Source organism: Asterias amurensis, chromosome 1 (genome assembly GCF_032118995.1).
Source record: "Asterias amurensis chromosome 1, ASM3211899v1".
Taxonomy (NCBI): Eukaryota; Metazoa; Echinodermata; class Asteroidea; order Forcipulatida; family Asteriidae; genus Asterias; species Asterias amurensis.
The window spans coordinates 25352573-25380347 of NC_092648.1; the positions used below are offsets into that span (position 1 = coordinate 25352573).

General features: G+C 39.0%; 1 protein-coding gene across 2 annotated transcripts in view; it reads right to left on the minus strand.

The window, feature by feature from the left end:
• LOC139934343 (EH domain-binding protein 1-like) overlaps window positions 1-27775 on the minus strand; it is an 86611-nt gene that overhangs the window by 18687 nt on the left and 40149 nt on the right. Inside the window, exons 6-17 of one of the 2 annotated variants that reach the window (XM_071928532.1) lie at window positions 27596-27691; window positions 26621-26677; window positions 25774-25955; window positions 23139-23341; window positions 17296-17563; window positions 16242-16497; window positions 15575-15741; window positions 14902-14950; window positions 13724-14353; window positions 10144-10284; window positions 9255-9390; window positions 3102-3128 (exon numbers count right to left, since the gene is read on the minus strand). In XM_071928532.1, the coding sequence (XP_071784633.1) occupies window positions 3102-3128; window positions 9255-9390; window positions 10144-10284; window positions 13724-14353; window positions 14902-14950; window positions 15575-15741; window positions 16242-16497; window positions 17296-17563; window positions 23139-23341; window positions 25774-25955; window positions 26621-26677; window positions 27596-27691 (2212 nt within the window). The remainder of the gene's footprint in view (window positions 1-3101; window positions 3129-9254; window positions 9391-10143; window positions 10285-13723; window positions 14354-14901; window positions 14951-15574; window positions 15742-16241; window positions 16498-17295; window positions 17564-23138; window positions 23342-25773; window positions 25956-26620; window positions 26678-27595; window positions 27692-27775) is intronic. The other variant, XM_071928541.1, reaches the window with a different exon arrangement.

Consider the following 27775-nt stretch of genomic DNA (forward strand, 5'->3'; position numbering starts at 1 on the left):
GCCGCTTTGGTTTTGAGTATTGAGCATTAGTCAATGCACACTGAAATCACTCTTAATTCTGAGACAAGAACAGTTTGCAGAGAAAAGAGCATTTGCACCCAGTCCGTTCCACTGATCCTCTTACATGAAGGAAGTTTGTACCCAGTGAGGTTTCACCCTGACCTAGGCTGGATCTAAACCTTCCGCTAGGGTCTAACATCATTAACAATTAGTTACGAGACACTGTAAAGCTGAAAAATCAAACCCTAATCTCAAACCCTGAAAACTTTGAACGCCTGGTTCTAGCCTCTGCAGCCAAAAATGACAAGTTATAAACCCCAACAACTCTAAAGATCATTAAAGGCAGTGAATTTATTTAACAATCTAACAACCGGTTTTGTTTGGAAAATATTTTGCACCATGTGATCTGTAATCTTGCACTGTTCTGCCAACTTGTCAGTTACTTCTGACAGACATTTTGGAGGAAGATTGGGGGGGGGGGGGGGGGCTTGGAGGGAGTAACTGTCTGATTGAGCGTAACTTGCTAAGCCCAGCCTGCCCTCATTGTGATGTAGGATTACTGGGTTGGTGGTAAGCAAACATCAGGAAACCCCTGCTGAGCTTAGCATGTTCATTATCTGAACAAGCAATCAGCGATTCTCAACACAGGAAGAAAATAACATTTCCATTGCTCGTTAACAAGTAAGTTTTTTAGTTCACCATTATTTTGAGTAATTACCCATTATGTCCAGTGCCTTTAATACTGCTTTGCTTACAAACTATTGCCATTACATAAACAATTGGTTCTACTGCTTACTTCCACAACAAAGTACATGTAGCAATGGACAATTGCTTCTTTCAGAACATTAAAAAAAACAGTGCACTGTTGAAAAACTGAGCGACAACTACTGACATAGACAGAGTCATTATTTATACCAGGAGTATGGCATAAAACAAACATGAAACTCTTGCTGTTATCTGCCATAAGAGTCATTACAACTGATCATCAGCAAAACAATGAAGCAATTTGGCTAATTTATTAGTGCAATAAATATGATAAAAGGTCACATTGAGTTGTGTGAGAGGCTTTGTGGTCTTATGAACACACCAATGGTTGAAGAAGGGAATGTGTCCTCTAGTTGTCCGGGAAAAGAGTAGAGAGGGAGGGATTAAGGAAGGGGAGATTTGGGGTTAGGGTAAGGGAAACGGGTGGTCAGGGTAGGTTAGGGAAAGGGGTTAAGGTTAAAGGTGATGGAGGACTGGAAAAGGAAAGGGTTGATGGAGGTAAAGGGTTAGGGTTAAGGTTTTTGAATGGGTAATTGAGGAAGGGTAGGCACTGGAAAATATTGGTAGTCAATCAAAATAATTATTGGCATAATAACTTGCTTGGTAACGAGTAACAGAGAGCTGTTGATAGTATAAAACATTATCTTCAAGTACGCGCTAATCCACCAATCAGATTCGCAGAATGGAGTGGTGATAAAAACCTATATTGTACCACTACCATGCGTATTGTGTGTTCTATATCACGCGCCAAGTTTGATTGAAGATAAATATGTTATCACACGCGCGCTCGTGGAAATACGGAAAATATAACGTGTCTGCGTCCCATATCCAACTCGGCCTTCGGCCTCGTTGGATATGGGACGCAGAAGCGCCATATTTTTCCGTATTCCACTCGCGCTTGTGTAATAACTTATATTGTGAGAAACAGCTCCCTCTGAAGTCATGTAGTTTTCGAGAAAGAAGCAATTTCTCACTCAAATATTTGGATTTGATTTAGAGACCTCAGAATTAGAGTTTGAAGTCTCAAAATCAAGCATCTAAACGCACACAACTTGTGCAACAAGGGCATTTTTTCTTCCGTTATTATCTCGCAACTTCGACTACCAATTGAGCTCAATTTTTCACTGGTTTGTTATTTTGTGCATATGTTGAGATACAACAAGTGAGAAGACTTGTTTTTGACAATTACCAATAGTGTCCAGTGTCTTAAAAGGTTTTTGGATAGGTGGAATGGTAAGGTTTTGGTTGTCGGATGAAATGATGGAGGTAGGGGTTAGGGGTACAGGATGAAAAGGGTTTAACTCTTGCAATGGGTTGCAATCCACCAGGGTGATGACTGTAATCTAAAAATGATTTTAAACCTCATCCAAAGTTCAAAGTTCATAGTGCAGAATTGATGTCAAAAGCCAGGGAGGTACAAAGCCGTGACAAGCGAAAGGTCGTGGTGCACTTAATTGTTCAAAATATTTGTTTCAAGACAAGTTGTGAATCTCATATGAATCAGGTTTGAGGAGAAAACAAATAAATTATTCACGGCAATTTGTTACACAGATAACAAGACGCTCTCCTGGCAGTGACATCAATTCATCACCCAAAACAGTGTGTAACTTGAATTTTCAGCCCTTTAAGTTTAAAACAAACACCGTGCCTACATGAGCAGCCATTTCGTACAAAGCGGTGGAATTTGTGCATCAGGAAATTTGTGCACCACTTAATGATTACTGGTAAAAAGCTATAACATAAAACATGGTTTCTGAGAAGCCAGCATCGGCAATGAGTCCTGTTTCTAATCAGGTTTGATATTGTTGGTGAAAAAAACCTCCAAATGATTATTTAGGTTTTTCAACAAACTAAAGTCTTCACTTTCACTTTGTAAGTTTGTAATTTAAGTTACTGCAAAAGATGCAGGATTTAACACTTTTCTATCAATTTGTGTTTTTAAAGTGACTGTTTAGACAAATTCATTTAGCCTCAGCACACTAAGGGTATCGACCTCTAATGTATCAAAAACCACAACCTCGAATGTTCAAGAAAGACACAACATAGTTGTGCCACTGCTGTGTTGTCATTTAGCCATCAGAAAGTTCTGCTAGAGTTGAAACTTTAGGCCACTAACATTTTTGTTTGCGACTAGATAAAAAAAAAAAACACACGCTTAACTGCAATCAAGTATTGTCTTGTTGCACCACAGCAACAGAATAAAGGGTGGACAAAAAAAAGCAAGACAACGAAAAGTGGCAGATACTCCAGCATGGCAGGTGACTCATTAATGGGAAGGACTGTGAGAGCTAACAATTGTTTACACACACAATATACACATCGCACAGAATCCTTACCAAATTGATAAAACTTGAACCTGGAGCCTGTTTCAAAAATTAAAGGAAATATACAAATTATAAGAAATAAATCAAACTTAAAAGAAAAGAAGAACTCTATACAAATAAATAATATACATCATAAAATGACTCATAAAAAAGCGTGAGATAAAAACTTCTATAATTCTACTGAAAAACAAATGTAATTAACTATATCAGAGTTTGTCATTTAATATTCTTAACAAATGCTCTTCTTTTTTTGCACAAATTAAAATTAAAAATTACAGAATTTCTAAGTTACACAAACCAATCCGTGGTTTTGAAAAGGGCCATAGTCACTCCACTGGTCACCTTCCCGGTTCAAAGGTTAGCGTTTCTGCTCTAGCTCTTTGGACAGACTTACGGTTACACACCAACCAAACCCCCATGAATTTTTCTTGATTGGAATGTTCTAAAAACCAACATAATCAACTGAAAAATACTTGGATTCCTAGAATTTTATAATTTTGTTTAATCGTTGTCTTCCCTCCCCTTCATTAACTCTTAAAAGCCTGGCAGCTACACAAACTCCGACCCCTAAAGAAGAACATCCAATTAGCTATGGAGGTCAATCTTCATTAAACAGTTTTGCAGTTTCAAGTAGTCTCGGCCACACCGATGGATCCCTGTCTATTAATAGGTGAAGTCTTCCCGTGTTTCAATGACAAGAAAACTAAGAGAGAGAGGCAAATCCTCTTAGATACCACTGAACAGTATCACCGCTAATAAGCTACACACTCTGCTTTTCCACCGGTCGTGTAACCAAAATGGTATCCAACTGTTACTCAGAAACACTGAAAAGCCTTTCAGAAAGACCCCCCCCCCCCACACCCCCAAATCCTTCACTATTGGTGCTACTACGTACTAGCTGTAGTGCTTCAGATCACATTCTGGCAACTTCATCCCTCGTGTAATTTGACTTAAAGAAAACGCCAGCCTGGTGGTGAAAGGACACAGGCCCAGTAGAGAGGGTCCGTTAATTGTTGAAGAAGAGTTGAAGTGAAAAGAAACGGTCTGACAAGGGGTTTGAGACGGGACCAGAAAGAAGGAAGATGGGGGGGGGGGGGGGGGTAATAATTGGGTACAGATAATAGGGTCGCAAAATGGTAACTAATGATGGAAGGGAGACAGACAGGGGGTACACCACTACCGGTGTGTTAATTTGGGCTTGAATGGGAAATGGTTTGGGGGGTGAAGCCATAGTTATCACTGTTTACATGTAACTCAGGATCACCAGGGCTCCATCAAAGGAAAATCCACTAAATCTCATGAAAATGTGGATCGATATGTGTTGAAAATCTGCCTGAGCAACCCCCAGGACTGTCGACACCCCAAGGCAGGTTTTTTTCTTTAGTGTTTCTGCGGGAGCTACTAAACAGGAACCTGTGGGTAGCTGCACCCTCATGATCCATTGTTACTTGCGGACTTCAAATGACAATGCTGGAAGTTGCTTGCTTTTCAAGGCGGGGGAAAGTAATTTCATCGCAGAGAGGAAAGTAGCAACCACCTTAAACATTCCTGTGGAGCCCCTCAATCTCATTAAGCCCTTATTGTTTCCTAGTGTATTAATCTTGCTGAAAGAGCAACAGTACAGTGTGAAACGAGTGTGTTAATCAAGTTTGATGTCAGGGGAAGTGAATGGTCACCCACTCTGGGGAACCTAAAGCACCCTGTTCACCCATTGTGAAAGGCACTCATTATCACCAAATGAAAAGCCAATGCAGTACAGCTCCTCAAATAGTCTCTCCCATTCAGCACAGCTCTGTAATGGATGCCTTTACATGTGCCCAGAGCCCGGCGGACAATCGGCTTGAGTGGCCTTGCCAAGCCGAGCTCCATGGGCTATTGTCTCACCCAATGATGTGATGAACAACTGCCCCTGGGCCATTTGCGTCACACTCTGTGATTGATGTTCACTAGACAAGAGGTTATCACTTGGTGTGCGCTTCCATAATAGACCCGGCAATGGGGTCTTTCAGGTAAGAAGCCAAGCAGCATAAGTAACCCATTATTCATCCCTCTTGTAACTTGCGCATGTCCCCTCAGAAGAGCACGCAATTTAAGAGATTAAGGGCTTATGTAATCTACTTCAGGAGGCTGCCTGTACTTCATGTGTAGGCATGCCAACCAGCTATTCAAGCTACCCAAGGAGCCTCTTCTCTTTACCCCCTTCCACAATGGCCGCGGTTGACTGCTTTACAGGATGCTCAGCAGGCTTTGGGGGCAGATTATCTCCTACAAGCAGGCAATGATAGACTTGGTGCATTGTGTCGCCCATTGTAGCTCTCCCTAGGTCTTAAGAAGCTTGTCCGGATTGACGGAATCAGGGTTGTCTTCTTCTCCAGGGCAGCTAGGATCCTCTGTGTACACATTTACCAGAAAGAGGGGGGGGGGGGGTTGGGGGGGGGGGATTCCATTGGACATAGCGTTCCAGGGGCATGTGTGTTCTGTACCAGCAATGGATAATGACCATGCTGAGCCATTGGAGTGATTTCAATATGGGGAGAGGCATCGGGGTGACAAATGTAAACCAAAGGTTAAACATTGAATTGTATGAGTAAATCTGATTATCTGTGGATTCCAGCACACAGATGTATGGGGATTACTCTACAGTTATATGGCCTGTAGTGGCGGCCTAATGCTTTTATGTAGGTCGGGGAGCGTTCCCACGCTATCAGAGAGTAAAGTGTCCACTCTGATGCATCAAAAACGCATCAGGAAGACACCTGAACCTTTCAATCATATGGAAAAAAAGAACAAGCTCAGACTTGTAACAGATAGGATAGTTTCAAAGTGACAACCATAAAAGAAGAGAGTATACACTTTGATTAATCATCTTCAGCTGAAGAGGATTCTGTAAAGTTGAGTTGATGTTTGATCACGCAGTCTGAAATCAAACCCAGATTTTATCACATCATTCACGCAGATCAAATTTATACCAAAAAGTGATAATCAAAAATAATGCATGCACTCAAATGAAAATGTCAAGCCATGTGTTGCTTAATTATCTAGTGATGCAAGAATGTACGGCTAGTGTCTTTTCATCTGGTTAATTTGAGATACGATGATAGATTTTTATATTTGTAAATGATAAATTGTTGTAATTCAATTTTTTGAACAATTCATTTTATCTATCTGTCTTTTTCCTATGTATATTTGGTTTGCAGTCACACAGTGTGTATACCAACTTAGTTTATGTCTTATTTTCAAATGTCACTCATTTATTAGCTTAGGAAAAATAAAAATTGTGACTCTGAAGAAAATCTTCAACAATGTTTCAGTGTGTTGTACTGTGGTTCTGTTTTTACACAGCATCTAAACGCCTTCTCCCTTGTCTACTGGCCAAATGCCAGTCATATCACATGAGGACCATTCAAAACTCACTCACAAGTTGTCCGGCCGGCTAGTTCCGTGTTGCAAAATATTTTAAATATAAAGCATGGACAAGTGAAAAAAAGCTGGGGGACCAACGAACTGATAAGCTAACTTGTCCTGCTGGTTGGTCACTGGAAAAGTAAATGGTATTTTAAGGCAACAAGTGAAATTCAGACCGGCAAAAGCCTTCATGGTCGTTTCTCAAGTTTCTGCACTTTGAGATCAATGGTCCTAAAAAATAATTCCGTTCACATTTTTTGTCTCTCCCAGGGTCGTACAACTCCACCACACCTGGGCTTCTATCTTCTCTCCGTCTCTTCGCCAAGCCTTTGTTCCAACAACTTGTGCAACTCGCCTCATGTAAAACCCAATCACTCAAAGCCCAAGGACATTGGAGGGGAGACAAAAAAGAAAGCACAGCCAGAAATAAAAGCTCCCCACGAAAGATAGAAGAGGGAAAGATGTTTGAGAAGACATCTGGCGCAGTGATGCATGGCACTGATTGTTAAGATTATTGATTTTGTGCCCTCTTTTTTTTATTCTGCCTCTGATCATGCCATCTTGATAAAGAGAAAGGTTACTGTATCACAACACTGCTAGCCACTGGATTCCACAGTCCAGTCCCCCCCCCCCCCCCCACACTTCCTGAATAAGCTACCATTTGTCTTGCGTTCGATGTTGCATTGTGTCAGCATTCCTGCATGTTCAGGAAATATTTGCCCAAAGAAAAGGAACAGACTAAATAAAAGAAGAGAAATAAAATAATGATAATACCTGGACGGCCCAGCGGATAGAGGCTGGTGCCGTTCATTGAGGGCAGATAAAAATCAAAATGGAGAAATCAATATTGGTGTGGAGGTAATCCAATAGTAGGATTTCGTCTCATGATTGGGTCAACTGAACCCGAAGTAAAAAGATTGTGACTTCATATTAATGCCGGCACGGCTACAAAAGAGATAGATAGATAGATATATGGAAGTGACGCCGTACGAAATAGGTCTACCATCTCTAAGCAGTGATAGTCACTGTAACCATTTTATGAGTACACATCTATGAGGATTTTAAAAACGAAAGATCTGCTTGTGTATGATTGGCAATCCACTAGAATATGTCATCATGAAAAAATGTCAACAGTTTAAAAAAATCAACGGCTATTTCATGTTAACATATATTCAAGAGTCTCTACCGCTAAATATATAAAAAATTAAGGAAGATAATCAGAATAATTGCGAAATCCATAAAATTGTCTCCAATAACTCAATAACGGTGACACAATAAAGATGATTGAGTTTTGTATGAGTAACTGTACACCTGATGTCAATCCTAAACACTTCAAAGGCAGTGGACACTATTGGTAATTATTACTGTAAATAATCTTTAGCATAAAACCTTACTTGGTAACAAGCAATGGAGAGCTGTTGACAGTATAAAACCTTGTGAGAAACGGCTCCCTCTGAAGTAATGTAGTTTTCGAGAAAGAAGTAATTTTCCACAAATTTGATTTTGAGACCTCAGAATTAGATTTTGAGGTCACGAAATCAAGCATCAAAACTTTGTGTGACAGGGGTGTTTTTTCTTCCATTATTCTCTCACAACTTCAACGACCAATCAAAAAAAAAAAAAATCCTAGGTTTGTTATGTTCTGCATGTGTTGAGATACACCAAGTGAGAAGACTGGTCTTCCACAATACCAATAGTGTCCAGTGTCTTTAAGCGGTGCACACTTCACTTAAACCAACAAGATGTTCAGGCTAGCAGGCACACAACGCTGCTTGGTACAAAAAAACAGTTAAGCCTGGTTCATACTTCCTGCAAATGGGAAGGGAATTTTGATGTCACAAGGCTGTTTTCGCTGCAAATGTTTCGCAGGATTTGAGAACATTTCAACTCTTTGAATTATTCATCGTGATACTGTGACGTCAAAATTTGTATTGCATTTGCATTCGCAGGAAGTATGAACCAGGCTTTTCTCTTCGCAATGCAAAGGGTCACTCGGCTCTTCTCAGAACCAAAAGAGATTTATTTCACAAGAGATTTATTTCACTTGGTTCTTAAAGGCAGTGGACACTATTGGTAATTGTCAAAGGCTAGCCTTCATAGTTGGTGTATCTCAACATATGTATAAAATAACAAACCTGTGAAAATTTGAGCTCAATCGGTCATCGAACTTGCGAGATAATAATGAAAGAAAAAAAACACCCTTGTTACACAAAGTTGTGTGCGTTGAGATGGTTGATTTCTAAATCTGAGGTCTCGAAATCAAATTCGTGGAAAATTACTTCTTTCTCGAAAATTATGGCACTTCAGAGGGAGCCATTTCTCACAATGTTTTATACCATCAACCACTCCCCATTACTCGTCACCAAGAGAGCTTTTATGCTACAAATTATTTTGAGTAATTACCAATAGTGTCCACTGCCTTTAAACAAATAAACCTTGAGAATCTGTCTCTGTAAAGTCAATTGCTCTTGCTTCAACCCACAATGACAAAATATACCTCAGTTCCTAGTTCAGTTCAATTCATCTAAAATAAACATAATTTAGTACAAAAGATTTCATGATAAAAAAGCTTTAAAAATAACAAAATAACAACTAGTGCAACACCAGAATAAAAAAGAAGTATATAAAATTTCAGTTAGTGAAATTTGGAGTCCAACTTGAGAAAAACTGCAGTAAAAATACCTGGCGCTTTGCATCCTATGGCAAAAGGCGCGTTATAAATATGGTTATTATTAGTATTATTAAGTATTGGTTTCTTACCTGCTTCCGCTTGGTCTTTAGCAGCCTGCGACATCTCCTCAATGCCTTCTATTTCAGGTTTGTTGAGACCCTGTCGAGCCTCGGCAATGAGACGTCTTGCCCGTAGTCTCAATTCCTTCTGTCTCTCATTATCGTCCTAAACACGGGATATGTAGAAAATATATCACGAAATGACTCCTTGGATTTGCCTTTATTTCTCACTACCTAAAATCTGCAATAGGCCCTTTTCGAAACCACTGCTTCAGCTTTGGATTCGGCTCAAGCTAGCTTGGCCACGCGGTTGTTTTTGACAATTGTGAGTGTTTTGTGTACACGCTCAGGGCTTCAGGCGCGAGGATGGAGCTTGAAGCCGAATCCAAAGCCGAAGCCGTGGTTTCAAAAAGGGCCCAAGATTCACCCCCTGCCCAAGATTTGGCTTGCCTTATGTTGGCTAATTAATACTGCACAGTAACAAAATTATCAGGTTTGTATATGTCATGATTAATGCCAAAATATGTCAAAATTAATGCCAATGAAAACTTACTTGATAAGAAGTGCAACATCTTTAGATAGTATAATGCATTTCAAGAAACTTTTCACTGCAAAGTACAGCGCTATGGAAAAAGATACCACTTTTTGTCCCCAATTTTTTTTTAAATTTGAGCTGAAGCATTATTGACAGAAAGGTTTCTCAGATTGTATTCGAACTGCCTCTATGTAGCTGCCAGGCAATCTCAGTGGTCTAGTTGTTAAGACACTGCTCTGGATTCAAAGTCGTGGGTTCGAATCCCACCAGAGTAATATGCATGTGATTTTTGTTCACAGAACTGAGGAAAGTACTGAGTATACAGTCCTAACAAACATTTTTGTAAGGGTAACACCAGAAATTAAAAGTCCATGGTTCTCTCACCTCATTTGTGGAGACTTCTTTCTCTTCCACTTTCTCTTTGGCCGGTCTGCGGAAGCTTTGTTTAGTTGCAGCATCTCGCCTCGCCTGATCAAGGAGCTTTCTTGCTCTAGACTTTAGTTGCTCCTCTCTCGTTAACGGTGTCTTAACAAACAAACAAACAGACACAAAAGTAAACAACAAAGCAAAGAAAGAACAAACAGATCCATGACCCTAACCACCATCAGGGTCCAATTTCATGGCTCTGATTACAGTAAGTAAAGAATTGCCCAGATGGAAGCCGAGGATTTCACTGGCTCAGCAGGGAATTTTTGCTCTTGTGTGCGTACTCGACGTTACTAGGCATTCTGCGCTTACCGAATGAACAGAAGACAATGAAGGAAGTTCCAATTTTAGATGGTGGAGGAAAACCCTAGAGAATTGTTCCAGGGAAAACCCCTGGCAGTCAGGTAGGAACTGAAGACCCAATCCACATAGTGTTTCCCGACAGATTCAAACCGTGGTCCCAAAGGTGAAGGCGAAGAAAGAAGACTGCCTAAAAACGATCAGTTACTTAAATGATATCATCAACACTTGACTGGGGACCCGGCAATGACAAGTTCCCTCTACAACCTGTAATCCTTGGTTAGTAACAGCAGAGTCTTTGAACAAAATTACTCCCGTCTACCAAAAATATGTTCCTTTCAATAACCTAGATGTCCACTTACATTCTCCACGACATGTCACATCAAACATGGTCAGCACTGTACCCAGCTTATTCCACATAATGTTAGGTTTTTACACTCTCCCACTCACAAACTGCCGCAAATTGTGAAGCAAATTGCCTTTAAATACTCCCAGAGAAACTCATCAGCATGAGTTCTACCAGACAACTAATCAAGATTACTGATGCTAGCAGATCATCTTAACACGTCCAACAAAAAGAGACCCTCTAGTCCCATGATTAGATAGCGCAGTTGTTTCAAAACCATTCACCACACTATGGCTTATTATTTTAATTATCACTTCCTTTACAGGGATTTGACCGACTAAACCTAAAAACTAAAACTAAAATCTTCAAATCTTAGGGCACCATTATGTTGGGGGGTTAAATACTGAGTTTAGCCGTTAAGATTTGCTATCCTCTTATTTGCTTACTAGCTAACTACTTTCCTACTTAAAATTAGAGATAAATACTTATTCCTTCTATTATTAAACAAACAGCTAAGTCGAGCATTACCTTGAGGTACCCCCATGTATGACATGGCTTTAGTATGATACACTGGCTAAATATTCCCACAAACTAGATGAATCTACGATTATCAAAGATTTCTGGACTGGACTAAAGTCAAAGATCTGTTCAGGTGCAGCTATCTCTATGAAGGACTCACATACTATTTATATTATTATTTATTTATTTATTTCAAACAAAACCTCAATAAAAGGAGTAATGAAATTCAAAGTAACATTACAGAATTGGTTTTGCTATCAAAACAGTAGCTGGCAGTGAAAGCATTATATGTAATCCACCAAATACATAAACTGACAAACCCATAGAAGATTAAAGGAACACGTTGCCTTGGATCGGTCGAGTTGGTCTTTGAAAAGCGTTTGTAACCATTTTTAATAATGTAAATGTACTTTTAATGTTGTAAAAGTAGAATACAATGATCCACACAAACACGCCTCGAAATTGAACGGTTTTCCCTTTACCTCGTCGACAAACACGGTCAGCCATTTATGGGAGTAAAATTTTTTGTGGCCGACCGTATCAATCAGTTTGCAAAGCAAAAGGAAAACCACCCAATTTCGAGGAAAATTTGTGTGGATCATTGTATTCTACTTTTAAAACATCTTCCCAACCATGCATTTTATAACAAACGGTTACAAACGTTTTTTATAGACCAACTCGTCCGATCCAAGGCAACATGTTCCTTTAAGATCGAACCGTCATCTGGGCCACAAGAAAAAAACAATTACACATTTTGCATGACATTGATGCAAATAAAAACCTGAATAAAACGCTCACCGAGTGTTTCCCCATTTGAGTTTACTTTGCCTGACGGCTAAAATCACAGGCTTCGGGCCAATGGTCCTGTGTTACTTCGAATCATGCTTTGTAAAACCATTGATATCCTAAAAGCCTTAAAACTTAGTAGGAAGACTATTAAAAAAGGTTGAAATAAAACCGAAGAGGATGCTGTTTGTTCGCCATCGAGACATGTCGATCTTCTTATACTGTCAGTAATTTAGATCTCTTTTGATTGGTTATTTTGTTTAATGTTGCATGGGTTTAATCCTTGTACAGTTATTTTCCTTCATCACAAAAAACAACAAAATCCAATAGACTTAGTAATGGGTTTGAAGAAAAGGAACCTTGACTGACAAGACGGGTAGCCAAACTAAATTACAGACAGAAAGACAAAAAACCTGACTACACATCAGCTACAGGCAGAGACAATAAACCTCTTTATGTATTATACTTTACTGTACATCATACGATTAGAGATTACACTTAGATTGCGACGTTGATGCTTGCCAAAGCAGCTTTCTAACTCAAGTAGGCTAATACTGCTTACTATTAAACTGTAATCACACGCGAGCAAAATGCGGAGATAAACAGCTTGGCTTTTGCGCTCAATCCCGATTCAAATGTCTGGAACTAGTGCAAGACAAGGACCAAGGAAGAGTATAGATCAACATATCACAAAGGGGGTTGTGTCTTTCCACTGTGTAAAGAATTAGGTAGTAGGTCAGAGGTTGAAGGTCAGAGGGTCAGAGAAGGTCAGAGGTTGAAGTCAGAGGGTCAGAGAAGGTAATAGGTTGAAGGTCAAAGGTTAAAAGACCTTTTTACAGGCACACAAAGTTCAACTTTTTACCCCCGCAGAAGGTCACCAGCAATAAAATGGCTCTTTTCAAAAATAAGTAGGACATGAAGGTTGTAGGCCTATATTTACAGCCAGAATTACTTCTGGGATATTTTTTCCCCATTCTCATGTAGAAATAAATAGTCCTGCCCTTATTAAAAAATGACAGAAAAACTACAAAACATTCACATACAAAAATTACAGAAAAGCTAAACAACTTTCCCACAAAAATGGCAGAAAAACAACTTTCACAGAAAAATGACAGAAAGCTAACAAACATGCACACAGAATTGGCAGAAAAAAAACGTCAACACTTTCACCAAAAATAACCCCCAAAAAACCCCACTTTGGGACAGTTGCTGCTTTTGACCTTTTGCTTGTCACTACTTCATTTTGTCCTTCTCCTGGGTACAGAATTATGGGTTCAACTTTCTTGATGGTTTGGTGGTGGGGAAGATTGTGGGTGTTGACGATCAAATAAACAAGTTATTCAAAGCTTTTTTTGTCAAACATGTCAAAGCACATGTTACTGACCCTGACTAGGTATTCTATAAAAAAATTACTAACTTTATTTTTGAAATCACACCAATTACTTATTACAATAAAAACCGAATTCCTTCCGGAAAAACAAATACGAGTGTGGATTCATTGCTTCCAAAAAAACATATCTGAGTGAAACAGTGGATAATATACCGTTACATATTTTGATTGATTTGAACCGAGGAAACGATACTCACCTCATCAGTCTTCTCCTCGTCCCTCAAGTCCTCCGTGGCGTTTCTACTCGTCTCATCTCCTTCTCCCCTGTTATCCGACTCAGAATCCTCACCACTTTGTCTAGAGTTAGTTTTGGATTCACTCTCATCCTCATCCTTGTTCACACTGAGCTCAACTTCCCTCAGCGATTCCCTGGAGATCTTGGCATCTCCGGACTTAGTCGCATCAATGTTTGTTTCTTCCCCTTCTGAAGAGTGCCTGCTTCCGGCCGACGAACGCCGACTGTTAGATTTCTTTGGGCTCTGGTTGGTCGGGGTTGAGCTCTCCGATGTTCCGTTCACGGATATTTTATTACTGTCTACGGAATCCTCTATCTTGGGCGGTGTTGCAGGTTTCTCGCGGGAGCTCTGCACCTCCTGCGTAAACACGTCTTCGCTCAGAGCGGTGTCCGTGCTGGACTTGCCGACGACGTATGTGCTCTTCTTGGCAGTGTCTCCAATGCGTTGTAGCTCCATCTGTTGTCCAGTGAAATGCGCTCTGATTTGGAAGAGGTAGGTCATGACGGCCAATTTGTCCGGGACGGCCAGTAACTTCATATCCTTTGGATCGAGGAGCTTTGGAATACCTAGAGTCGCTGCGGCTTCAAATGCCTGACAGGAAAACGACGACAAATAGTTTTAAAATATTGCTAGGTGTCAACCTAATTCCAACACAATCCTTAGGACTCAAGCTCCTAAGTTTGCACTCCCCAAATCACCCTGGACAAATGTTTAGCTGATTGCCCTACAGTTTGTACCCCTTTCAGTGCCTGCCTTTTTTTATTTTGAATCTAAAATTCACCTTTTTTCATGTTTAGGTTTTTCAAAATTCTATAAATGTAAACAAAAAAAATGTATTTCTCAATAAACAAAATGTATCTTGCTGATTTGTGTTGCCTTGGCACATCCCAAAGTCAATAGTATTTCTTGAATGATAACTCCCCCTCATAGTAATGGGTTGTACATGATTTATTACCCTTTTGGAGTACATAAAAAACCTCGTACATGAATGATAATGCCGCTTTCAGAATACATAAAATAAACCATTCATGTGCGACCGCGAAACTGAAAGAGTAAAGAAAAAAGATGGCAAAAAAAATCCAACTTAAAATTTCTAAAAGTATGAAACCACTAAAAATCTCTTCTCGCTGTTCTCATACCTTTGTATTGTTATCTTTGATGTCATGCGGTGACAATGATGAAAAATCTCTGTACAATTGAAAAAGAAAAAAGAAAAAGGGACAATCAAATATTTTTTACATAGATAAATTTGACATTTCAAACATTTTAGAAAATAAATTGTGAAAGAAACTGTGCTCTAGCAACTGGATAAGAGTGCCAGAGCTGCCAGAGCTGTTTATTGATAGAGCTGCGACATGGAGGGACCAGTTTTCTTTGGTCATGTGGTTGCTGGAAGCTATTTTGGTCCAAATGGAGCACAACCAAATGGGCAGACTAGTCTTGCACCCTGCGTTTGCCCACGCATGTCTTTGACACGTAATGGCTTCTAATCGCAAGTTGACGCAACTCTTTGAATATACAGCTCTATCAAGCACTATGTTGGTAGTCTGCCTATTTTACCAATATCAAAGTTCAGGGGGGGGGGGAGAGGGTGAGGTGCAAGTAAGAAACCTTTCAATCTTATACTGCCGTTTAGCCAGGGGTTATTACTGGGTTGTAATACAATCCAGGAAAGTGCCAGCAAAAGGATCACAATTTCTTTAATTTCCTAGTAATAAACCACAAATTAGGGAAACTGACTTTGTGAAAAGATTCTGGGAAAAAAAAAGAAAAATTGACTGGAGCGGGACTTGAACTTTAGAAAGTACTTACAAAAGATCAGGTCGGAATTTGTGGACGATAGCACAGAATGCAAGACCATTCCTCCATGACGTCGTTAGGTTGGTCACCCTGACTCCTCTGTACCCTTTGGTGTTCTCTTTACACCATTCCAGGAGCTCCTGACTAGGGGTGTTTTTGTTGGTTTTCTTTGGACTTAGCTGTGGAGGCAGAGGTCAAAGGACAGAGTTTAAAAAGCCAGAAGAAATGTTGTCGGATGATCAGATATAAATTTAATGAATACATATTCAGGTAAAAAAATCATAAAATAAATCCATCTATTCAGTTATGTTGATGAATACCTGCCAAAACTTGTACAAATTATGTCCCAAAGCAAACCCATTAGAGGAAGAAACGTCCATTAAAACTACCAACACAACACAATGTGAATTTAAATATCTGCACATCTTATAACAGTAGCCTCAACATTTAACAGCAGAAAAACTTTCACGCCTGACAACTAGAAAGAAAAAAATTTAATAAATGAGAACAATCAAAATAGTTTGACTACAACGTAACACAAATCTACATATCTTTTTTTATTGGTAAAAATATTTTCATTGCTCAAAGAAAATAATGTTGACTAACCGCTGAAAATCAACGGAGAAACTTTCACTACGACCAAAAAACCAAGCTGCATGTAAAAAACAAAAGCACTTACCACGTTTGGGTTGACAGTCTTAACTGGTGCGTTTCGACTAGTTTCCTGCTCCACCTTCCCCACCTGGACAGGGGGTTCAATCTTCACTGGTACCCCTTGCTTCTTGAACTCCACAGCGGTGGCGTTGGACTTGGCGACAGAGTTCACTGGATCTTTGCTTTGAAAGAGCTGGGCAAGACTATTTTGTTCTCTACCTGTGTACGGGGGCGAGGGGGCTTTCCGCTTGCGATAGCGGTTACGTTCTGTTGGGGAGTTCCTGAACGGGAAAGGGGTGAACAGCAGAAGCAGAAACAAATCAGACCAAAGGCAGGTTCATTTGCCTTTTTTGAGATATGGTGGACACTATACGAGTGCACTGTTTGGTTTGGGTGAATAACAACACTTGTACCCAAACCCGATATTGTCGTATACTCCTATTATTGTGTCCGCCATATTTCAATAAGGCTTATTGGCAACACACACTAAACAAAACTTTTTAAAAATAGTGCAATGATCAGTGCGCAACGTTTGAGAATTTACTTTGTTGCTGAATGTAATCGAGTCTCTAGAACTTAATGATACATAAAAAACATTCTTTGATATGAAAAACACAAACATTCATGTGTTTTTTCTACATGATAATTTGCACTCTGCACAACAATGAAACATTGATCTTTGTTCCTTTGTATGGCATGAGTTGATATTACTCTAGACTTTACACGAACTATTCATATTGTTATCGAAGTGAAGTAATCTCGCTGACATCTCCTATCAATACCAGCCCTCTTTTTTGTTCATGTCCTGTTATGATATTTGACAGTTGATATCAAACTGACGCTTTGTTGGTCACATACATGTAAGACATGGCATTGGGAAACACTTTTGCACAAGATACCGTCTGGTCATTTTTTGCATTTTTACATATATTTGTAGGGTCCTATTGGTCGGTAAGCAGTTTGCAACGGCTAATTCTATTTCCTCATAAAAAAAATCCCTGAAAGATTTTAACCACAAGAATGAGGAAAGATCCAATTTCAGTAAAAGTGGGGAATTATTATTTGAATCTCAAACTCACTCATCAGTGTCGCCTTGTTCCCCCGAGGCCTCGTCAAACATCCCGTGGTTGTCATCCAGTGATAGCGGAGGAACAACATTCTTTTTTTCAGTCTCCATAGTGGCGAAACTGGGGCTGGACAGGCCAGGGCTGGACAGGCCAGGGCTTGAGAGGCCGGAGAGGTTCAGGTCTGGGTCTGGGTCAGCCTCATCGAAGGGGTTTGCCAGGTCGCTAGAGAAAGAGACGGTGTCGCTGTGACTGTTATGCTTCCCGGACTTCTTGAATGGGTCTGGAAAGGAAAGGAGAGGGGTCAAAGGTCAATCTGGTTGGTTTCTCTGATGTGTCAAGCTACTGGGAGACTTTTGGACAGTCCTTTTTCTTAGTTCTTGCTAGTAGCTGCGCGTGCTCAGACCTACGCGCGAAATACTGAGCATGTGAGCCCACGCTCCGAGCTGCAAAAAAGGACCATTATGTCTGCTGCCACCAGCGTCTCAAAGTCCCCCATTCAAACTACATCTTTTTTGTATGTTAATGCTGATAACATTTAATAACGATAAACTTGCGGAGAGAACAAGACCTGTTTCAGGTAGTGGTATCCCTGAGAAGCACCTTTTTTAACGCTTTTTACCTATTTCCAATTTGGCCAATTTCATAGATCTGCCTAAAGGGAACGTATACCTTAGTTTTTTTAACCGTTTGATTGTTTTAATCCTATATAAAAATACATACACAATACAACTAATCCATGACAATTTTATTTCAAAAGGTGGTAGAATTTTTTTAGATATAGCCAAAAATCCAGAGCGGGTATGTCCACGCAGGAAGAATAAGTGGGATGGCATACACAAACTAAAAGTTTCTCAGATTTAAACTTTGGGAGATTATATTTTGAGAGTCAAAGGTCTGAAACATGTAACTGAAACTAGAATACAAATTTGAAGAGGAATAAATTTACTTTTCACATTTTAAAGACACTGGACACTATTGGTAATTGTCAAAGACCCGTCTTCTCACTTGGTGTATCTCAACATATGCACAAAATAACAAACCTGTGAAAATTTGAGCTCAATTGGTAGTCTGAGGTCTCAAAATCAAATTTGTGGAAATTTACTTCTTTCTCGAAAACTGTTACTTCAGAGGGAGCCATTTATCACAATGTTTTGGAACTTTTATACTGTCAACAGCTCTCCATTACTCGTTACCAAGTAAGGTTTTATGCTTATAATTATTTTGAGTAATTACCAATAGTGTCTAGTGCCTTTAATAAACCCTGGAGTTATAGATTTTGAGGAGTTTCTCAGAGCAATGTCCTTTGGATCAGAGACGTAGATCAAAGAGCAGGATTTCTTTATATTTTAAGAAAATAACTGCTCTTTTTTACCGAATGTACATGAAAAAAGTCAGAATTCAGATAAAAGTCTGAAATTTCTCATCCCTAAAAACTGATGATATAGTTATGAACATTTTTCAATCTGTCTGCATTGTGGGTGGGGCCAGAGAGGGGCACAGATGCAAATTTAACCTGTCGGTTTAAGTCGAGTGAAGTAGACATATTGCTTTAGTTACTATTAAAAAACTCTTTTCATGATTAGTTAACACATCATTGTTTTTACGAAGTAAACAAATGTGTACAAATTTTTTTATAAACTTTAGAAACATGTCTGCTCCTTTCTCCCTTTCTGTCAACTATACGCAATCAGAATAAATGGCTCATTTGTATCCATAGTTTGTATTATATATTTTGTAATATAATGGGACAGATGAAAATAACAGAACAAATGTAAACCAACTACAAGGGAAAAAAAACCTGTCACTCAACCACTGGACATTACAGAAATAGGGGGGGGGGGGGGTGTGTGGTTAGTAATCTAACAAGTCCCACATAAATTCAGCAAATTAACGTTGAAGCTTTTAGTTTGGACATAACGGCCAATTCCCTCTCAATCCAACTTGAGTTCCTTTCAGATGAGAGTATACACAAAACGTACCATTGATAAAGTGCGTAACAACCAAAGGTTTGACCATGTGAGAGACCAGAGGGGGGAAAGAGAGTCGAGGGGGGGGGGAGGGTTGTTTCTAATACCACAAATCTGCAAATACCCAATTTAGCTGGGACGGTTAGGCCTTAGGGTAAGGGACCCAGTTGGGAGCTTAGTGCGCTACATCAGGGTTAACCCCAGAGTTCTAATGTCTCTTTACTTTCTTTGATTCTACCCCCACATATGGCCCAGTCAAACTTTGGAGAGTGTGCTATCTATGGAGAGGGGATTTGTCACAAGGAGATACAAAAGAAAGCCCCCAAGTCAAGAAACAAAGCCGTGGCCCATCTTTCTTTTTCCTGGGCATTGTTACTGCGGTTGTACTTCTGAGTGGAGGGATTCTATTAGCACTAGCCTGCCCAGGGTTTCTTTTGTAAGGGAAACACACAATTAAAAATCCCGCAGAAGAAGAAGAAAAAACCAACGGACAAAAGCTTGCGTGGGGATTGTTACATAAGCCTTTTTCTCTGGACAAGGTCCCTTTTCTCTGGGTTTTTGATTCAACTGATGGCAAGAACTGCCTTGGGAGAAGTTACTATTTTTTTTTTTTTTTTAAGACACTTCTAAGGATTGACAACTTGGGTAATTGCATAGCGGAGTTTGGTATTAGTAAAATGACTAGGTTTTTCTTCTTCTCCATACAGGGGGATTCAGAGTTTGGGGGGGGGGGATCAAGAGCTCTGGACCTCTCTACACCCTCGGTGAGAATTAATTAGAAACCAATAAGAAAACTCTCAACGCTCACTAATCATTACGTCCTTCCAGAGAACCAATTTGTTGGGTACATATTTAACAAAGAGCAGCAACATTTTGCAATACACATTACCCTCAACATTCGCAGCCATGATCACACACACATCAATTTCTCAAATTTCACATCCTCAAAGTTGTTCTCTTTCAGTACATTTTGTTTTGTCATTCATATTTTGAAAGATTTTTAGTTCATTTAAATGTTTTTAGTCTCTTGAGTCGTTTCAGTATTGTACTGTTTGTGCAATTTTACTGTTTTGAGGTACATGGTAAGCAAATTGCAGCTGGAAAATTGTATTCTGTTTTATGCTTGATGAAAAGTTGTTAGCTATTAAACCCTTGCAGTACTCTTCTGGGTTGTTTAGTATTTTCAGTGTGGTTTTATATTCTTAAATCTAATTTTTTTTTTTTTGAAAATTATACCCTAGTTTTTGGCACCATTTTATTGTTTTAATCCTATACAAGTGTGGATATTCAATAACACAGAAAGTATAGTCCGTAATTTGAATATGAATACACGATTTGAGAAGCGCTTCATCCACAGAAAGAAGTTTCTCAGACTAATTTGAATCCCTCTCTCTAAAACCTACATGTAGTTCTTTGAATGGAAGTATTTCTCAAAATGTAAATACATTATCAACAGCTCCAGTCGTGGACATATCCTTTGTGGAGTAATTACCTAAGGTATACCCTAACTTTATAAAACAATTTCTGTATCAAAGCTGTAATTTAGCTGTGACTCATTTGAATGGAGAAAACATATAAACTGTTATACTTTTATAATATTTATTTTGTATATTAATTTTGTTTATACCCATATTCAACGATGTGTGTAACCACTGTATACTCAGTACTTTCCTGAGCTCTGTGAAAAATATCACAGGCATATTACTCGGGTGGGATTCAAACCCACAACCTTTGCAGTTTTAGAGCAGTGTCTTGCCAACTAGACCATCGAGATTGCCCGGTAGCTAGAGGCAGTTTTATGGGGGTTTTTTTCCCCCTTAAATAACAGTAACATATCTCATGATGATTGGTGCACCATTCCTTGTTGGATCACAACATGCGCATCAAACCGAAAATCTGGACTTCACACATTTAAGACACTGTACACTATTCGTAATTCTCCAAGACCAGTCTTCTCAACATATGCATAAAATAACAAACCTATGAAAATTTGAGCCCAATTGGTCGTCGAAGTTGCAAGATAATAATGAAAGAAAAAACACCCTTGTCACACGAGTTGTGTGCTTAAAGATGCTTGATTTCGAGACATCACAATCTAATTATGAGGTCTCGAAATCAAATTCGTCGAAAATTACTTCTTTCTCGAAAACTACATTACTTCAGAGAGAGCCTATTCTCACAATGTTTTATACTATCAACCACTCCCCATTACTTTTTACTAAGTAAGGTTTTATACTGGTATTCATTTTAAGTAATTACCAATAGTGTTTATTGCCTTTAAAATAGAAAACCTTTGTTTGAAGTTGAAGTAGAGAAACAACTCGAGCGTGTTCTTACGATCTTCCTCTATAGATCACCGCGACAACAAAGAAACCACTGTACCTGCCAATAAAGTATCCAATGTTTTTTATTGATTTTCCAGAGGATTGAGACAAAATGAAACGAGACAAAGCCTGTCAGATCAGCACACAGCATTGATTTGTACTCCCAGGGTTTACAGATATTTATTTATCGATTACCATGTGAGAAACCTATGCGTTAAAGTCAGCACAATTGTTACCACTGGTTACCGAAATCATAACATATTGTAAATACATGAGAGAGAGTGAGAGGCATTGTGTGATTGGTCAATATTTTTGAACTGCTGTCCAATGAGATTATACCATTCAGAGGAAAAAAGACAGAAGAAAGGTGAAGGAAAAAAAAGATCAATAGTGGATATTTTGAGGTATGATGTCAGACTGAAGGAATGTGATTTGGATAATCCCAGCTTAAGATTAGCGGTTTACACTGCTTAAGGTACATGGAGTCCTACAAATCTAGATGCACCTTTGTAAAGTGCACAATATCAACATTGCATATCCTTGTCTAATCCTTAATCTAGCAAAATCCCTACCCATGCGCTCCCCCCTCCCCCCAGGGGTAACACATTTAGAACCCTCTTTATTAAACCTTCTCAAGTTGTTGGTTTTGGGGTGGTTTTTTCTTATGAGAGAACGTCTAACACCACAAGGCTGGGCGGCCACTTAAAGGTGAGGGCTACACTCAACCAATTTGGGCTATCGACCCAAATCAACTGCCACTGGCAACTGGGGGCACGGTGCTATCTCTTGGGGCTCAAACAGGCTTACCCCCTTCACAGTCCATAAGGAGTCTGGCTGGTACAGCAGAAGGCACTACAAAGCAATCATTGTTAAGTGCCTTGTCAAGGGCACAAGTGTCATGACCGGGATTCGAACCCACACTCTACTACCGAAAACACCAGAGCATTGGTCCAGTAAACTAGACCAATCAGCCACGACACTCCATTGTACAGTAGTAATATATTATACATCCAATATCAGCAACATTCAGTCTGCACAATTGCTAAGAACAGAAGTTCATCTGGAACTCTCTACCACTTAATCTTACATCTTGTCTTTGTACCACAAAATTCAAATCTCTTCTCAAAACTTATCTTATGTCACAGATTTTCAAGGACTAACTTTGTTGTGTCTGTTTTTCTTTGTTTTTGTTTTGTTTTTGGTTTTACTGCGCCTTGAACATCCAGCAGGGTGGATATGTGCGCATTACAAGTGTTATTATTATTATTATTTATTATTAAGTTCAGTAACAAGATCTCAAACATAGTGTTAGAACTAACCTATGCACACATGTATGCAATTGTTCATGTCAAAGCTTTATGTTAACTTCAAGATTTCTTGCTTCAGCTGCTGTAAAATCCTTCTCTTTTGCCGCCCCCAAACTTTGGGATTGTCTCCCCCCCCATCTCTGCGCTCTGCTGAATCACTCATAGAGTTATATATAAGAACTAGATGGCGCACTGGCCTATATACGGACAAATATAAGTCAAACGGACAGAATAGAGAAATAAATTTCAAAGCTCACCATCGTCGAAGGCCTCCTCGGGGAGACAGAATGGATCTTCTTCATCATTCTCCATGAGTTTATACTGACTGGCCAGCTCCGAGATCTTGGCCGACGTCAACTCTCGATCAAACTCTTCATCCTCATCGTCAAAGTCGTCCAAGTCAGCGATGTCTGGCTGCTGGTAGGAGAGGATGGAGGCTAAACTCTGCATATCATCGTCTCTGCAAACAAACAAAATCAAGAGAGAAGATAGTTTCTTAGGGAAGTATTACAAACAAAACTTCTTCTTAAAGACACTGGACACCTGTGGTAATTTTCAAAGACCAGTCTTCTCACTTGGTCTATCTCAACATATGCACAAAATAACAAACCTGTGAAAATATGAACTCAATTGGTCGTCATAACAATGGAAGAAAAAACACCCTCGCCACAAGAAGTTGAGTGATTTCGGGACCTCAAAATCTAATTCAGAGGCTATTTAGTGGAAAATTACTTCTTTCTCGAAACTATGCGACTTCAGAGGGAGCCATTTCTCACAATGTTTTAAACTATCAACAACTCACCATTGCTTGTTACCAAGGAAGTTTTTATGCTACAATTACTTTGAGCAATTACAAAGTGTCCAGTGTCGTTCATGTCGTTAATGATAACTAAGACCTTTAGATAACTATTACTTGAAATGCTTTGTGACACAATTACTATAAAAAAAACTTAGTTAAAGATGGCTATTTATTTTTTCTTAATTACATTATTAAACAACAAAAGCATATAATAATTATTGCTTATTTAATTTAAAAAATCGTGCTTGTACATTTATATTTGTATGTATTCTTTTTGTAGAGGCCATACCTTGTACAAGCTTTGCCTTCTTATGAAACCTAACACCTGAACTTATTTTGGTTGGATTGCTAAGCGTCTGTGTATGTGAATAATTTCAGGACGATTCCAGATCTAATCAAATAGCCCAACTTCATAGGGCTGCTTGGGCACAAAGAATAGCTAATAGTTAAAATGGGAATTAATACAACATATGTAATGTGACAATATTATATGTTTTTCTTTGAAAAGATAAAAACAAAAAAACAACAACAAAATGGAAGCTAATCAGGGGGTTCCCTTAGAGTATCAGTAGATTTTTTTTCTGAACTGTTTTTTTTTTTTTTTTTTTTTTTTTTTTTAAATATTTTTTAATTATTTTTTCACAGTTAATTATATAGGATCTTTTCACTAACAAAACCCAAAACCATACGATAACTGTAGTCCTCAGCCCAACTATGGTCCAACAGAATCAAGCAATACATATTTGGTTTGAACTAAGTGTGTATGTATCTACTTGCCAGGTAGAGTTTGTTCTTCAGAGAACTGTCTTGCTATATATATTCTACTACCGCGAAGTAGATTTGTCGGATTGTTCGGGAGACTTCTCAGTTCTGAAAAGAACCGTCCTGCTTTTCAACTACTACCTAGTCGGAAGGTATAGAACCAAGCAAACTGTACAATTGAATTTTGATGGGCCTGGGGTGTTAAAAAAGCCTAATGCAATTTGTTTGAGTGCCCCTCCCCATGGCCTAATTTCACGTAGCTCCTTTTAGCAAAAAATATTGCTCAAACTTGTTCTACTAAGCCCAAAAATAAGCAGGATACCAGTCACAGACTGCACGCGTTATATGGTATTTTGGCTGGTAACCTTACTCATGATTCAGTTATGCTTAGCCACCTTTTGTGCTTAAGCAGCTCTTATGAAATTGGTCCCCAAATCACAATGAATTCAGACTTATATTCAAACTGTCGTTGGTAGACAAATGCTTTGACCAAGGAGGGACCAAGGTGGAGGGGGGGGGGGTGCAATAAGCTTTCTTGCCTTCTTGAAATGAATGCATCTCTTCTAGATAATTACAATTAGCAGTCTCCCCCACCCCTCCAAGTATCCTATTGTAGGAAGGACATTATCTCCATGTAGCTACCGAGAGATAGCTCCCACAGTTAAAAGAAGAAGAAACACCCATGTTTGGACCGTGATAGAAACCCTCCCCCTTTACACCATCTTAAAGCGGATAAGCACCGGCAAGGTTGTCTTCAGAACTATAGTTTGACCAAGAACAATAAACTCTGAGGGTTGTCTGGGCATCGGCTACGATTCAACTCCCATGTCGCAGATGCACTTTTGGCGGTTTCAACGACACAATGTGGTTCTTTTTTTCGGGGGGGATAGGCGCGAATTGAAGGACGCTCAAGGGGGACGGACAATGGATGTCAGATGCCGGACCACTTGATTGGAGGATTAAGACCACAATTAAACTTAGATTAATAGGAACAGCCGGCTAATCTTCCTTTCAGGCTCTTTCTCTCTCTCTCTGATTATTCAAAGAGTTGCAAACTAAGAAAAATTTGCTAATTAATCAGTCACGTTTCTTTTCTTTGTGATTTTTTTGTTGGGCCTGTTTAATTTCAATCGCAAATCAGTCGAGAAAAAAAAAGAATATTTCTCTCTTAAAACATATTTGGTTTTAGAAAAAAAAAAAAAAAATTGTTTAATGAAAGTTGAAGCGCCTTGAGTGTCACTGAGTGACGGATATGAGCGCTATGTTGGGAGCCACTATTATTGCTGTTATTTAAAAAATAAAATCTGATGATAAAGATGGGTTCTACTTACAACGCTGATCCTTCCCGTAGCAACATACATGATACAGTTAGGGTCATTGTGGCCGACAAACATTTCTTGCTAATTGGTCGAAGAGTGAATTTCTTCTGTTCTTGGTATGGTACAAGACTAGCAAAGTCCTTCATGTTGATAGTGTACTGGCAGAGGGCTCTACGCTTTCCTTTCTTGGCCTCCTATGTATTGGGAAGAGAGCAGAGACATTTAGTAGGCATTTGGTTTGAATGGTATGTGTGAGGTATTAAATACCAAAACTGGTTAATATGTTTGTACATGTTGAAGTAATTTCCGTTTCACCGAGGCAAACAATATTTTGTGCCATTGTTCTACTCAAAAAGTACCCAAACCCTTTAAAGCCATTGGACCCTTTCGGTAAACAGTGTTGTCCAAGGCCCACACTTTGTGTACCACAACTTCTATATCAAATAACAAACCTGTGAAAATTTAGGCTCAATCGGTCATCGGAGTTGGGAGAAAACAACGGGAAAACCCACCCTTGTTTCCGCGCGTTTCGCCGTGTCATGACATGTGTTTAAAATAAATCCGTAATTCTCGTTAACGAGAATTTATATTGTTTTGCTGTTTTCTCAAAAAGTAAAGCATTTCATGGAAAAATATTTCAAGAGAAGTCTTTCACCATTGCCTTCTGTAAACCCTGTAAGTTATTTGTAAATCTGTGAACTTTTATTTTTTTTCTGAACCGAAAGGGTCCAATGGCTTTAAAGGGCAGTGGACACGTTTGGTAATCACTCAAAAACCTTACTTGGTAACAAGTTATGGGGAGAGGTTGATTTTGTGAATGGGGCTCCCTCTGAAGTGGAGTAGTTTTCGAGATACTTACATCCTCAATTATAAATGTCCATTCTTTGTCTTCAAACGTAGAATCAGGTCTGTTTTCCTGTGACGAAAAGACCCAACAAACATTAAATATCGAGTTCAAATGTAGTAAAGGGTAAAATAATAATAAAAAACAGAACTTATAAAGCACCTAATATCTAAAACATAAACCCCAAATCACTTTCACAAGAACTTAAAAACTGAATTAAACAAATCTTAATCGTTAAAAATATAGAACAAACTTAGGTACATTGTACACAACCAAAGTGCAAAACAACAGCAAAATGTTTGTAAGTGAACAAGCAACGGATTAAAGTAGCGTGTTTACAAGTACATGTAAGATGATTGTTTCAGTGGCAAGTCTGATAAATTGGTCCTCACAATTGCATCACACCTACATTCTGAAGGTCATTATTACATATGGAAAGGTTTGCGGAAACACCATGCAATGACTGTATCTAAATGAATTGGGGTGGTTCTGAAAAAAAACCTTGGTTTCAACTCGATGTTTCAATTAGTATGCTCTGATCGTCTTCTGGAGAAAGCAGGTATAAATAACGCTACTTTCTTATCATGTTCCTACAATCTCAAGTCTTATTCCCTGAAAACAAAAAGGGTATTGGTGAGTGGGATGTAATGACTTTCCAAGATATATTCATTCCGGAAAACATACTATTTTTTTCTGTTGGGGGGGGGGGGGAGGCGGGGGGTAATCTCACTTCCAAAATATCATCTACTTCGGTGAATAAATGAAAAATGCCTTTAGGAATAAGACAATACTTGTTAAAGGGAAAATACACCTTTGATGTTTGGAACTGCTCGATTGGTTTAACCCTATCAATGTACACTACAAGTACAACTCACACGTGAAAATTTATTTCAAAAGGTGGTCTCCATTCCATATTTTTCCATAACCCCATTATTTTCATGTTACACCATATTTCATATGAATAGGAGAAATGTATTTGTTACTACTCACCCTAAATAGAGTACATGTCATTTCTACATTTTCTGGTACAGTCCAGACTATAGTACCTCTGTAGGGATCTTTTATACCTGGCACCCATTGATGTAACTGAAACAATAGAGAGAGCGAGAGAACAAACAATCAATTCTAGGTTAAATACACTGGACACTATTGGTAATTGTCAAAGACCAG